Source organism: Cervus canadensis, chromosome 19 (assembly GCF_019320065.1).
Source record: "Cervus canadensis isolate Bull #8, Minnesota chromosome 19, ASM1932006v1, whole genome shotgun sequence".
Taxonomy (NCBI): domain Eukaryota; kingdom Metazoa; phylum Chordata; class Mammalia; order Artiodactyla; family Cervidae; genus Cervus; species Cervus canadensis.
The window spans coordinates 56,434,674-56,449,257 of record NC_057404.1 but is presented as its reverse complement, the minus strand read 5'-3'; the positions used below and the strand labels follow the sequence as shown (position 1 = coordinate 56,449,257).

The window sequence follows — 14,584 nt, the reverse complement described above, 5'->3', positions numbered from 1 at the left end:
CCAAACTATCAAATAAAGTTTTTGAGGAACAACAGTGCTTTTTTAGAACTATTAAAAGTTACCTTCAAAGCACAAAATATGCAGGCATCTCCCTGACAAACATGTCCAGTCAGAACCCGCAAGCTTCTTCGGAATATATCTAATTGCCATAAAACCTAAAAAACAGTAAGATGTGAAGAATGAAACATAGTTACATTTTTCTCACTGTGAATTAAAGACAGATTTAAATATATTTTTTAAACTGCAGGAGGCTAATAACATCTTTTAATCCCTTGTACATAATCAGATATATACAACCACTAAAAATAATAAGTATAAAACTGCTATGTATATGTAGTTCATATATAAAAGATAGATTTAGAAGCTATTTCTGTTGATTCACAAGTAAAAACTATGAGAGGCATAGAACAAGAAAAAAAATAACTCCTCTGTTAGGGAATTTATATGAATAGGAAACACGCAGATACTGAATGGAGGACTTGGCAGAGACTTGAAAGAGGAAGTGATTATAATAACTTGGAATGAACTGAAATTTAGGAAGGAAGTATAATTGCACTTAAAAGTCAGGGTCTACCAAATAAGGATCAGTGTGTAGTGGCAAGGAAAAGGGGCAGAGGCCTGTGTGGTCACTGTATAAAGAATGAGAAAGGGAACATATGTATAGTAATGGGGGTACAGCAGAATATGAAGTAGTAGTTAAAGAATAACCTAAATATATTTGCTGCAATTATCTAATCACCATTTACTACTAAAAAACAAAAACAATTAAAAGGACTGTGTTGTTTAAATAAATCAGTGCAATACTTAAAATCATTCTAGAAAAATCTGAAATCCATACAATGAGGATAACTCACAGACTTCTTGTAAGAATGAAATGTGTCTGTAGAATGTGAAGTGTCTAAAGTAGTATCTAGTACACAACTGGCATGCACTGAATTCAAGCTGCTATTTGTTCCTGTAAATATTACAACAATTAAGATCTTCAAGTTTCTCTATACCTTTCAGTTATTTCTTCAAATAATAAAAGTAAGAAAATCTATTCACCATCTCGCATTTCTTCCAACTAAAAAGAAAATTTTCTCTCCAACTAAAAGCAAGTAATTTTAGACGTTTCCAATATTTTTAATTACTCACTAAAAGCCAGAATTTCAGAATTTCTCTTTGATAGTTGTTTTTTAAAGCATAATTAACAGGATGCATTTATATATCACAAATAACACAGTGTTTTGCAAAACACTTGAAAATGTTTAATAACTTTCTTGCACACCATATTCTATCATACCATAAAATGAACTACACTGAAATTCATTCATTTGTCAAGATGACCGGCCATGACGGCCCAGCAGTGGAAAGAACACAGCACCGTGGTTAATGATACAACCTCTGATGGGAGAGCTCCTGGATTCCAATCCTGGCTTTACTTTTAACAGCTCTTAGACTGCCTTGAGCAAAATATTTTCTGAAGCTCAGCATTCTTATCACCATAAGGAGGATAAAAGTAGTACCTACCTTTTAGGGTCATTGTAAGAATTAGATTATATTGTACAAAAACACAGTAAGAACACAATAAATATTAACTTTTCAACTTTGAAAATTAAAATATTGAATTAAATATTTCAACTTTGCTTTTACCTTCGAGATCTTAAAACCATACCAATGTGTCAGATCTACTTAACTGTACCACTTCCTCATCAAATAAAAGCTTAAAATATTCAGCCAAAAGAGAGTATCTCTATAATCTGCTTAGAAGGCTAACAAACTAAGTCTTTCAAATGTAACTGGAATGTTTTATAGGATTAGCAAAATGTTTAAGTCATACTGGATCCAAACTATAGAAAAAATATTTTATGTGACTTCTCTGAATATCACTTAATATAAAAAGTTTAAAAACGATTTCACAAATCCATACCAAAAATTATCTTCACTATAGTTAACCTTTATTCTAATTCATTTGCAAATGTTGACTATATCGTACCACCTGTTTTAAAAAGTTACAGTCTAAGCTAGTTGTTGAACTAGTTTTTAACAATATAATTTTATAATATAAGCATTTTTCTTTTGCATTATTTGCATGTTGCACTTTAACATGGTATCTAAAATTAATGTATTTTGAAAAGATTAATACATATATGCATATGTATTTAATAACATAAATATAAACCTTTTATACTATTTCTTACTTCAAAATAATGTAAGAATAAAAACTAAGGGGAAATGGCATATAAATTCATTTTTCTGACTTCATGTCTAAAGTATTTTAATAATGTCCACTTTTAGTAATTTCTTACAAAACATATTTCACAGTTTATTTCCAGTTTTAAGAAGTACTGAGCAACTGCAAACACAAGCCTGAGTCAGCTGTCCGAGCACCTGACCCAGGCACGATGCTCTCATTCATCAAATGAGCTCTTTAAGCAGTACTTCACTTTCTGCTCTCAAGTTTCAGGGGTTGATGGTGGTTTAGTTGCTAAGTTATGTCCAGCTCTTGAGACCCCATGCATTGTAGCCCACCAGGCTCCTCTGTCGATGGGATTTGCCAGGCAAGAATACTGGAGTGGGTTGCCATTTCCTTCTCCAGGGGATCTTCCCCACCTGGGGACTGAACCCAAGTGTCCTGCATTCTAAGCAGTCTCCTGCACCACAGGTGGAGTCTTTACTGACTGAGCCACCAGGGAAGCCTCTGGAGGGGGAAATAAAGCAACAGAAAGAAAAATATGTGAAAAGCTACTTATTTTCAATAAAATCTTTTAAGGTACATTCTAGGGTCAGTAGAATAACATTCCAATATTCTGAATCTTCCTTACCTTTCCAATGGTCAGAAGAATAAAGGCCCCTATGAAATCTGAAAACGTTGAAAACTATCATATATAAGAAAGGATATCTGTCTAAGGCAGAAAACTGGATTAATACATATTTGCTAATTAAAAGAATCTCAACAAAGACTGAAGCAAAAGGAATTAACTGTAAATTTAACTAAAACAGTGGTGTCCAAATTACAATTCTAAAAAGGTGATTTAAGGCCACAGTGGGAGGTGAAGGGAGTTTGAGAAATGAGGATTAAAAACTCATTCATTCTTATTTTCATCCAAGCAGCTTGTTTTTTTTTAAATGCTATTTGCAGACGAAACCACCAAGAGGATTCTACTGAATTTCTTAACCAAAATAAGGGTGGGGCAGGATACAGTAACTAATCTAAAAAAAAAAAAAAAAGAAATTTTATGTATTTTAGAAGCATTCTGACTTCACCAAGTGGACATTTAAGCTACAGATGTTTTTATATCCTAATAATGTATCATTTTGTTGAAAAAAATTTCCATTTATTATAAAAACCAAAATGCCCAGTCAAAATATCTACTACTATTAAAAATGATATTAAAAAGTCATTCCAGTCAATAATAGTAACTTTATTCTTCATTCACAAGTTAAAGCAGCATTAAGTAAAGAATTTCCTGAAAGGCACTTTTTAAAATTTGACAGGAAATGACCGTCTCACCTGCACAGCACTGTTCAGAAAGCAGTTGTTTTGTCCTGGTTCATTCAACAAGCCTTTGGTAGGGGCCAGGGACAGCATACTCCCAGGCTGATAAGCTTTTCCGAGATTGCCACCAGGTTTCCGTAAGAATTTTACCCATGCCATTTTCAAGCAACTTTGCTTGCATTAAAGCTAAGATGTGTGTACTTATGTGACACTTCTGATGATAAAATGGACGGGGTCTTGAATGGTCCACTTAAATCTGCTCCAGTCTATTACAATCATGTAAGTTTCCAAGTCCATATCTTTCCTGATGCTGTAGTTTTGAGGACTTTGCAGAGTAAAAATAGGACACAAATGCACTAAGGCTCTGAAAACTAAACATGAAAGCTACTTTAAACAAGGCCTTAGAGATTTAAAAATCTTTGTGCTAAATTTTGTAAGAGTACAATTTAAGATGAAAAAGATTAAAAGATTTTTAAAAAACTGTTAAAAATAACATCGATGAGGAAATCATATTCTTTAAAGCACAAGTCATTTGCCTTGATGGTTTTAAAAACAGATGATACAAAAAGTTATAGAGTTAGCATTTGGTATGATTCCTTTGGTCATCTGTTTTCCTTATGTTTTTTTAATAAGAAAGAAGACTCTTTTCCAGGTGAAGTTATTAAAGGTGACTCCATATTTCATACCAATGTGACCTCAAAGCATATCTACAAGAAAAGAAAAGAAATGTTTAAATAAAAGGCTAATCAAGAAAATTCCTTTTTTACTTTATGATCACAAATATTGAATACATAAGTAAAAATGTACAATTATAAAAGGATCAGAAAAAAGTTCTTTTCAAATTAAGAAAATGAAAACATAGTTCATCATTTAAATTTTCAAAAAATATCAAGGTGATATTAATCATTATCTACTTCAAGATTTCAATGGTTGCATGATGGTTTCATAAAGACTATTAGAATTAACTTAGATTTCAGGTAGTCTTTTGAATAATACTAACTTTACTGTCAATACTACTATATATTTTATTTATTAAAACAAATTAATCTACAGAGACTCTATATGGTCACTTACCCTACACAGAATCATATTTCTCTAAGAATGTCAATAGATTTTATGTAAATTGACATGCATTAAAACTCAGGGGAAACATTAAATTGATAAATCTTAGGGAATTAAATTTCCACACTGTTCATGAACACATGCTCCTGGCTAAAAGGATTTCAAAATGTTCAATTTCTTAATTAAAAACAATCAAGTATTACTAACAAAGTTTAATCAACTGAATTTACTTCTGCATTCATTCATTCAACAAACATTAGACTGAGACAGGTTCTGTGCCAAGCACTAGAACTGACACTATGATGAGAAAAGATAGACCATAATTCAGTGAATAATAAATTGTAGAGTGTACTAGAAGAACTGTGTCCCGAGTGCTAACACAGAAACAATGTAAGCAAAGGGGATGAGAAGTGTATATAATGGGAGATGGTTTGAACTTTTAAACAGGACAGTCACAGAAAGTGTAATTGAGAAGGTTACCTTTACACAAAGATTTGAAGGAGGTGAAGATGCTATCTTGGAAAAGACTTTCCTAGCAGACTGAACAGCATGCCTGGCATACCAGAAGATTGTAAGAAGCCCAGTGTGGCAGAAGAAGTCAGAACAAAGAGGAGTAGATAAAAAGAGAGGATCCCTGGGAAAGAGAGAGCATGGTGGGCCTCAAAAGTCCTGTGTAAGGACTTCTTTCAATCTGAACTCTGGGTGAACGTCACTGAGTTTCACTTCACAGCACAAAAACATGAGAGGACAGAATATCACCGGTCTGATCAATGCCATTGATCAAATGCCCCATATGATGGCAAAGCACTGAGGAATAAGGAAGAAAAGCAGTAGTCTTCACAGAATTCAGGTCAAGAGACTTGTTTCCAGACCCACATATTACTGATCATGTCTTAGATGTTTGGTCTTAGATAAATTCTTGTCATCTGATTCATAGCTTCATCTATAAAATGGGAACAACAATAATAATTGCCCTGCTTAAGATAGGTTAAAAGTTTCAAGAGTTATAAAACACTACATTATGTTAGCTGTTTTCTTCTTTTTAACTCTGTGGATTGTAATTTCTTCTAAAGTGATCTAAATGATCCTGAAAATTTTCGTAGAAATTTTTAATAAATGCACTCATGATTTTACAATAGGAAGGGAGCACTGTATCAGTAGTAAATTTGTATTTTTAATGGAAGAAACCTTTGAAATGATATTCTCTCAACAACCATATAACTAGGCACCAGGTCTGACTTACCCTGAACGGTTGTAAGATTTATGAAACAATCCCTACCATAATGAGTTCGGTTCTGTGATGGACACAGACACGAACAGATAATTTTAAAAATATTTAGCTGCTGTTCTTGGGCAAAATGTCAAACTAATAGGTCCTTCTGGTTTTCTTCCTCCAATGCAACTCTGTGGAGATTATAAAAAGCAACAAATAGTCTAAGTAGAAACAGGGAAAAACATTAAGTACAATAACTGGCTTATAGACTGGGCGGGAAATAGCATGTTACAGACTGGAAAGATGTTTCTAGTTGTGACCTTTTCCATTCTTCACACTGCTGTAGGCAGAGAATTCCCACCCCACACAATGCAATGAAACAGGAAAGTTCTGTTACCACCCCAGTGCCATTTGGAGGGCAAATGAGATTAAAACATCAGGTAAGCATCAGAGTACAGCCAGTGGTAACAAGTGCAGTCAATGAAGCAGAAGTAGATGTTTTTCCAGGAAGTCCCTTGTTTTTTCTACGATCCAACAAATGTTGGCAATTTGATCTCTGGTTCCTGTGCCTTTTCTAAATCCAGCTTGTACATCTATCTGGAAGTTCTTCATTGATGTACTGTTGAAACCTAGCTTGAAGGATTTTGAGCACTACCTTGCTAGCATGTGAAATGAGCGCAATTGTCCAGTAATCTGAACATTCTTTGGCATTGCCTTTCTTTGGGATTGGAATGAAAATTGATCTTTTCTCGGAGAAGGCGATGGCACCCCGCTCTAGTACTCTTGTCTGGAAAATCCCATGGACGGAGGAGCAGTCCATGGGGTCTCGAAGAGTCGGACACGACTGAGCAACTTCACTTTCACTTTTCACTTTCATGCATTGGAGAGGAAATGGCAACCCACTGAAGTGTTCTTACCTGGAAAATCCCAGGGACGGGGGAGCCTGGTGGGCTGCCGTCTACAGGGTCGCACAGAGTCGGACATAACTGAAGTGACTTAGCAGCAGCAGCAGCAGCAGTCCTGTGGCCACTGCTGAGTTTTCCAAAATTTGCTGGCATATTGATTGCAGCACTTTCACAGCATCATCTTTTGGGATTTGAAATAGCTCAGCTGGAATTCCATCACTTCCACCAGCTTTGTTCATAGTAATGTTTCCTAAGGCCCACTTGACTTCACCCTCCATGATGTCTGACTCTATGTGAGTGTGAGTGATCACACCATCATGACTATCTGGGTCATTAAGACCTTTTTTGTACAGTTCTGTGTATTCTTGCCACCTCATTTTAATCTCTTATATTTCGGTTACATCCTTGCTATTCCTTTATTGAGCCCATCTTTGCATGAAATGTTCCCTTGGTATCTCTTTTCTTGAAGAGATCTCTAGTCTTTCCCATTCTGTTGTTTTCCTCTATTTCTTTGCACTGATCACTGAGGAAGGCTTTCTTATCTCTCCTTGCTATTCCCTGGAACTCTGCATTCAGCTGGGTGTATCGTTCTCCTTTGCCTTTTCTTAGCTATTTGTAAAGCTACCTCAGACAAACACTTTGCCATCCTGTATTTCTTTTTCTTGGGGATGGTTTTGGTCACCACCTCCTGTACAATGTTATGAACACCCTCCATAGTTCTTCAGGCACTCTGCCTACCAGATCTAATCCCTGGAATCTCTTCATCACCTTCACTGTATAATCATAAGGGATTTCATTTAGGTCATACCTGAAAGGGCTAGTGGTTTTCCCTATTTTCTTCGATTTAAGCCTGAATTTTGCAATAAGGAGCTCATGATCTGAGCCACAGTCACAAGCAGCAACAGTTAGAATTGGACATGGAACAATGGACTGGTTCAAAATTGGAAAAGGATTATGTCAAGGCTGTATATTGTCACCCTGCTTATTTAACCTATCTATAGAGTACATCATGCAAAATGCTGGGCTGGATGATTCACAAGCTGGAATCAAGATTGTCAGGAAAGATATTAACAACCTCAGATATGCAGATGATAGCACTGTAATGACAGAAAAGTGAAGAGGAACTAAACAATCTCTTGAGGAGGGTGAAAGAGGACAGTGAAAAAGCTGGCTTGACATTCAACATTCAAAAATGTTAAGATCACGGCATCGGGTCCCACCATTTCATAGCAAATAGATGGGGAAACAATGGAAACAGTGACAGACTTTATTTTCTTGGGCTCCAAAATCACTGCGGATGGTGACTGCAGTCACGAAATTAAAAGACACTTACTCCTTGGAAGGAAAGCTATGACAAACTAGACAGCATATTAAAAAGCACCACTTTGCTGACGAAGGTCCATATAGTCAAACCTACGGTTTTTTCAGTAGTCATGCATGAATGTGAGAGTTGGACCATAAAGAGGGCTGAGTGCCAAAGAACTGATGCTTTTGAACTGTGGTGCTGGAGAAGACTCTTCAGAGTCCCCTGCACTGCAAAGAGATCAAACAGTCAATCCGAAAGGAAATCAGTCCTGGGTGTTCACTGGAAGGACTGATGCTGAAGCCGAAGCTCCAATACTTTGGTCACCTGATGCAAAGAACCAACTCACTTGAAAACACCCAGACGCTGGGAAAGATTGAGAACAAGAGGAGAAGGGTTGACAGAGGATGAGATGGTTGGATGGCATCACTGACTCAACAGACATGAGTTTGAGCAAACTCCAAGAGATAGTGAAGGGCAGGGAAGCCTGGCATGTTGCAGTTCATGAGGTCGCAAAGAAGCAGATATCACCTAGCAACTCAACAACAAGTGCAGACACCTTCAAGGCCCCTGCATGTTCCATCCTCTACCCCGACAATCTACCAGTGTGTCAAAAGAACAATATGCCACTGGAAAATTAATAAGATTTATTCTAGGAATTCAAATGTAATTCTCTACTTATTCTTTCAATAAATATTGGGGAAGTTGTGCAGAAAAGAGCTAACACAGCAATATTTACAGCAGCTGAAAGGTGAAAAAACCACCCATATATTTGACTGAAGAATAAATAAAATATGGTGTATGTGTGTTTATGAATATGTGTGTACACACACAACAGAATATATTATTTAGCCATAAAAAGAAATGAAGTACTTAAACATGTTACAACATAAACACCAAAAACATGTTGATAAGTGAAAGTCAAAGAAGACCACACACTGTAAGATTTCATTCATCCAAAATGTCCAAAAGAGAGACCTCTAGAGACATATAGTAGATAAGTGGTTGCTTACACTGGAGATGTGAGGGCTATGGAGAACAAGAGAAGACAGGGCTAGAAAGTGATAGCTAAAGGGTATTCAGATTTTCCTCCTTCCAGTTTTCTTGAGACATAAGCACTGTATAAGTTTAAGGTGTATAGCACAAAGATTTGACTTAATACACAATGAAGTGATGATCACAATAAGTTCAGTGAAACATCCATCATCAAATATAGATACAGAATTGAAGAAGTAGGAAAAAATATTTTCCTTGTGATGAGAATTCTTAGGATTGACTCTAAGAACTTTCATATAACAAATAGCAGTGTTAATTATAATCATCACGTTGTATATTACATTCCTAGTTCTTATTTATCTTATAACTAGGAGGCATAACCTGTACCTTTTGACAACCTGCATCTAGTTTACCCACTTCCCCAAGCCCCCACTTCTGGTAACCACAATCTGCCCTTTTTCTATGAGTTTATTTGTATGTTTGCTTGTTTTTGAAGTATAACTGACCTATAACATTATGTTAGCTCCTGTTATACAATATAGTAATTTGGCACTTCTACACATTTCAAGAAAAAAAAAAGTTACAATATGTCACCTTATAAAAATATTACATAGTTATTGACTATATTTCCCACACTGTACATTTCATACCCATGACTGGTTTATTTTGCAAATGGAAGATTATACCTCTTAAGCTCCCTCACACACTTCCTTCTCAGCAACCTCCGTCCTTGGGCAACCACTTGTTTACTCTCTATATTCACAATCCTGTCTCTATTTTGCTATGTATAATTGTTTTGTTTTCTAGATTTCACATATAAATGAAATCACACAGTATTTGGTTTTTTATATGTGATTTATTTCAGTTAATGCAATACTCTTTAAGGTCAGTGTAAGTTGTCACAATTGGCAAACTTCATTTTTTATGGGTGAAAAATATTCCACTGTATGTATATAAATACATGTAGCACCTCTTCTTTATCCATTCACCTACTGATGGGCACCTGGGTTGCTTCCATATCTTGGCTATGGTAAATAATGCTGCAATAAACACAGGGGTGCACACATCTTTTCAAAATAGTGTTTTTGCTTTCTTCTGATAAATACTCAGGAGTGCAATTACTGGATCATATGACAGCTCTTTTCTATTTTTTTCTTTGGCAGTCCTACTTTTAATTTCTTGAGAAGTTTCCATATTACTCTCCACAGTGGCTGACCAATTTATATCTCCACCAATGGTGCACAACAGTTCCCTTTTCTCCACATCCTGGCCAACACTTGTTACCTGTTGTCTTTGTTTTGGCTGAGCTGGGTCTTAGTTGTGGCTCTTCATTGAGACATGCAGGATCTTTATTGGACGCACATGGGATCTCATTCCTTGACAAGGATCAAAACTAGGCCCCCTGAATTGGGAGTGCGGAATCTTAGTCGCTAGACTACCAAGGAAGCCCCTGTCGTTTTTTTTAAATGACAGCCATTCTGACAGGTATGAGGTGATATTTCATTGTGTTTCTGACTTGCATTTCCTTGATGATTAGTGATGCTGAGCATCTTTTCACGTGCCTGTTGGCAATCTATCTTCTTTGAAAAAATGTCTATGCAGATCCTCTGCCCAACTTTTAATCAGCTTGTGTTCCTTCTGATATTGTGTTGTATGAGTTCCTTGTATATTTTGGGTATTAACCCTTTATCAGATACATTACTAACAAATACCTTCTCCCATTCAGCAGGGAGCCTTTTCCTTCTGTTGACAGTTTCCTTTGTATTCTTGCTTCCTTTGTTATAGATCAACTGTGGGTTCACTTATGAGCTCTCTATTCTGTTCCACTGATCTATATATCTGTTTTCCTGCCATATTATATTCTTTTGGTGACTGTAGCTGTGTAATATAGTTTGAAGTAAACGGCACATGACGTGCCGAGCTTTACTCTTCTTTCTCAAAATTGTTTCAGCTACTCAGTGTCTTTTTTCCATACAAATTGTAGAATTATTTGGCCTTAGTCCTGTGAAAAATGCCACTGGTATTTTGATACAGCTTGCACTGAATCTGAAGACTGTCTTGGGAAGTAGGATCATTTTCATAATATTAATTATTCCAATCCATGAACACAGTATATCTTTCCATCTGTTTGTGTTGTCTTCAGTTTCTTTAATCAGTGTCTTATAATTGTCTAGTGATCAAACAGGAGATGGCAAGAGTGAACGTTAAATTTTAGGAATCAGCGAACTAAAAGGGACTAGAATGGGTGAATTTAACTCAGATGACCATTATATCTACTACTGTGGGCAAGAATCCCTAAGAAGAAATGCAGTAGCCATCACAGTCAACAAAGGAGTTCGAAATGCAGTACTTGGATGCAATCTCAAAATCGACAGAATGATCTCTGTTCCTTTCTAACGCAAACCATTCAATATTACAGTAATCCAAGTCTATGCCCCAACCAGTAATGCTGAAGAAGCTGAAGTTGAATAGTTCTATGAAGACCTACAAGACCTTCTAGAATTAACACCCAAAAAAGATGTCCTTTTCATGATAGGGAACTGGAATGCAAAAGCAGGAAGTCAAGAAAACACCTGGAGTAATAGGCAAATTTGGCCTGGAATACAGAATGAAGCAGGACAAAGGTTAATAGAGTTCTGCCAAGAGAATGCATTGGTCATAGCAAACACCCTCTTCCAACAACAAAGAGACAAATCTACACATGGACACCACCAGATGGTCAACACCAAAATCACACTGATTATATTCGTTGCAGCCGAAGATGGAAAAGTTCTATACAGCCAGCAAAAACAAGGCAGGAAAGTGACTGTGGCTGAGATCATGAACTCCTTATTGCCAAATGCAGACTTAAATTGAAAGAGTAGGGAAAACCACTAGACCTTTCAGGTATGCCCTAAATCAAATCCCTAACGATTATATAGTGGAAATGAGAAATAGATTTAAAGGACTAGATCTGATAGACAGAGTGCCTGATGAACTATAAACGGAGGTTTGTGACACTGTGCAGAAGACAGGGATCAAGACCATCCCTAAGAAAAAGAAATGCAAAAGAGCAAAATGGCTGTCTGAGGAGGCCTTAGAAACAGCTGTGAAAAGAAGGGAAGCAAAAAGCAAAGGAGAAATGGAAAGATATACTCATTTGAATGCAGCATTCCAAAGAACAGCAAGGGGAGATGAGAAAGCCTTCCTCAGTGATCAGTGCAAAGAAATAGAGGAAAACAACAGAATTAGAAAGACTAGAGATCTCTTCAAGAAAATTAGATACCAAGGGAACATTTCATGCAAAGATGGGCACAATAAAGGACAGGAATGGTATGGACCTAACAGAAGCAGAAGAGATTAAAATGAGGTGGCAACAATACACAGAACTGTACAAAAAAGATCTTCATGACCCAGATAATCACGATGGTGTGATCACTCACCTAGAGCCAGACATCCTGGAATGTGAAGTCAAGTGGGCCTTAGGAAGCATCACTACGAACAAAGCTCGTAGAGGTGATGGAATTCCAGCTGAGCTATTTCAAATCCTGAAAGATGATGATGTGAAAGTGCTGCCTTCAATATGCCAGCAAATTTGGAAAACTCAGCAGTGATCACAGGACTGGAAAAGGTCAGTTTTCATTCCAATCCCAAAGAAAGGCAATGCCGAAGAATGCTCAAACTACTGCACAACTGCACTCATCTCACACACTAGCAAAGTAATACTCAAAATTCTCCAAGCCAGGCTTCAGCAATACGTGAACCGTGAACTTCCAGATGTTCAAGCTGGTTTTAGAAAAGGCAGAGAAACCAGAGATCAAATTGCCAACATTAGATGGATCATTGAAAAAGCAAGAGAGTTCCAGAAAAACATCTACTTCTGCTTTATTGACTATGCCAAAGCCTTTGACTGTGTGGATCACAGCAAACTGTGGAAGATTCTTTAAGAGATGGGAATACAAGACCACCTGACCTGCCTGTTGAGAAATCTGTATGCAGGTCAGGAAGCAACAGTTAGAACTGGACATGGAACAACAGACTGGTTCCAAATCAGGAAAGGAGTACGTCAAGGCTGTATATTGTTTTACAATATACAGCTTATTTAACTTATATAGAGAATACATCATGAGAAAAGGTAGATGAAGCACAAGCTGGAATCAAGATTGCCGGGAGAAATATCAATAACCTCAGATATGCAGATAACACCACCCTTATGGCAGAAAGTGAAGAAGAACTAAAGAGCCTCTTGATGAAAGTGATAGAGGAGATTGAAAAAGTTGGCTTAAAGCTCAACATTCAGAAAACTAAGATCGTGGCATCTGGTCCAATCACTTCATGGCAAATAGATGGAGAAACTGTGGAAACAGTGGCAGACTTTATTTTTTTGGGCTTCAAAATCACTGTAGATGGTGACTGCAGCCATGAAAGTAAAAGATTCATGCTCCTTCGAGGGAAAGTTATAACCAACCTAGACAGCATATTAAAAAGCAGAGACATTAATTTGCCAACAAAGGTCCATCTAGTCAAGACTATGGTTTTTCCAGTAGTCATGTATGGATGTGAGAGTTGGACTATAAAGAAAGCTGAGCGCCAAAGAATTGATGTTTTTGAGATGTGGTGTTGGAGAAGACTCTTGAGATTCCCCTGGACTGCAAGGAGATCCAACCAGTCCATCCTAAAGGAGATCAGTCCTGAACATTCATTGGAAGGACTGTTGTTGAAGTGGAAACTCCAATACTTTGGCCACCTCATGGGAAGAGCCGACTCATCTGAAAAGACCCTAATGCTGGGAAAGATTGAAGGCAGGAGAAGAAGGGGACAACAGAGGATGAGATGGTTGGATGGCACCACTGACTCAGTGGACATGAGTTTGAGTAAACTCTGGGAGTTAGTGATGGACAGCGAGGCCTGGCATGCTACAGTCCATGGGGTCGCAAAGAGTCAGACATGACTTAGTGACTAAACAGCAACAGGTCTTTTAGCTCCACAGTTAGATCTTTTTCTAAGTTTGTATTCTTTTTAATGCAATTGTAAATTCTAACCACCAATGATTTGATTAGGCTACAAGATTAGTCTCAGTAAATCGTCACTGAAATTGGACTCATTATAGCTGTTACAGGGCTTCCCTTGTGGCTCAGACGGTAAAGCATCTTCCTACAATGCGGGAGACCCAGGTTCGATCCCTGGGTTGGGAAGATCCTCTGGAGAAGGCAATGGCAACCCACTCTAGTACTCTTGCCTGGAAAATCCCATGGACAGAGGAGCCTGGCAGGCTATAGTTGGAGATGACTCGGCAATTTCACTTCACAGCTGTTATGGTTGAACTGTGCTCTGCCCGCCCCCCTGCCCCCCCCCCCCAGGTATTTTGAAGTCCTAGCCTCTAGTACCTGCGAAGATGATCTCATTTGGAAATAGGGGTTTTACAGATGAGATTAGATTATGATAAGATCATTAGGATGGGGTCTAATCAAAAAGACTAGCAGAAGTCATTAGAAGAAGAGACAGATGGAATATCATGTGAAGATGACAAGCAGACCTTAGAATGATACAGCTACAAGGAAAAGAACACCAAGAATTGACAGCTACCAACAGAAGCTAGAAAGTGGCAAGGAAGGATTCTGTACAGAGCCCTAGAAAGGAACCAATCC

At 37.3% G+C, this 14,584-nt stretch overlaps 1 protein-coding gene across 1 annotated transcript in view; it reads right to left on the bottom strand.

The window, feature by feature from the left end:
- USP53 (ubiquitin specific peptidase 53) overlaps nucleotides 1-14,584 on the bottom strand; it is a 54,855-nt gene that overhangs the window by 33,788 nt on the left and 6,483 nt on the right. Inside the window, exons 2-3 of the mRNA XM_043438403.1 lie at nucleotides 3,494-4,185; nucleotides 63-155 (exon numbers count right to left, since the gene is read on the bottom strand). Of these exons, the coding sequence (XP_043294338.1) occupies nucleotides 63-155; nucleotides 3,494-3,637 (237 nt within the window). The 5' untranslated portion in view covers nucleotides 3,638-4,185. The remainder of the gene's footprint in view (nucleotides 1-62; nucleotides 156-3,493; nucleotides 4,186-14,584) is intronic.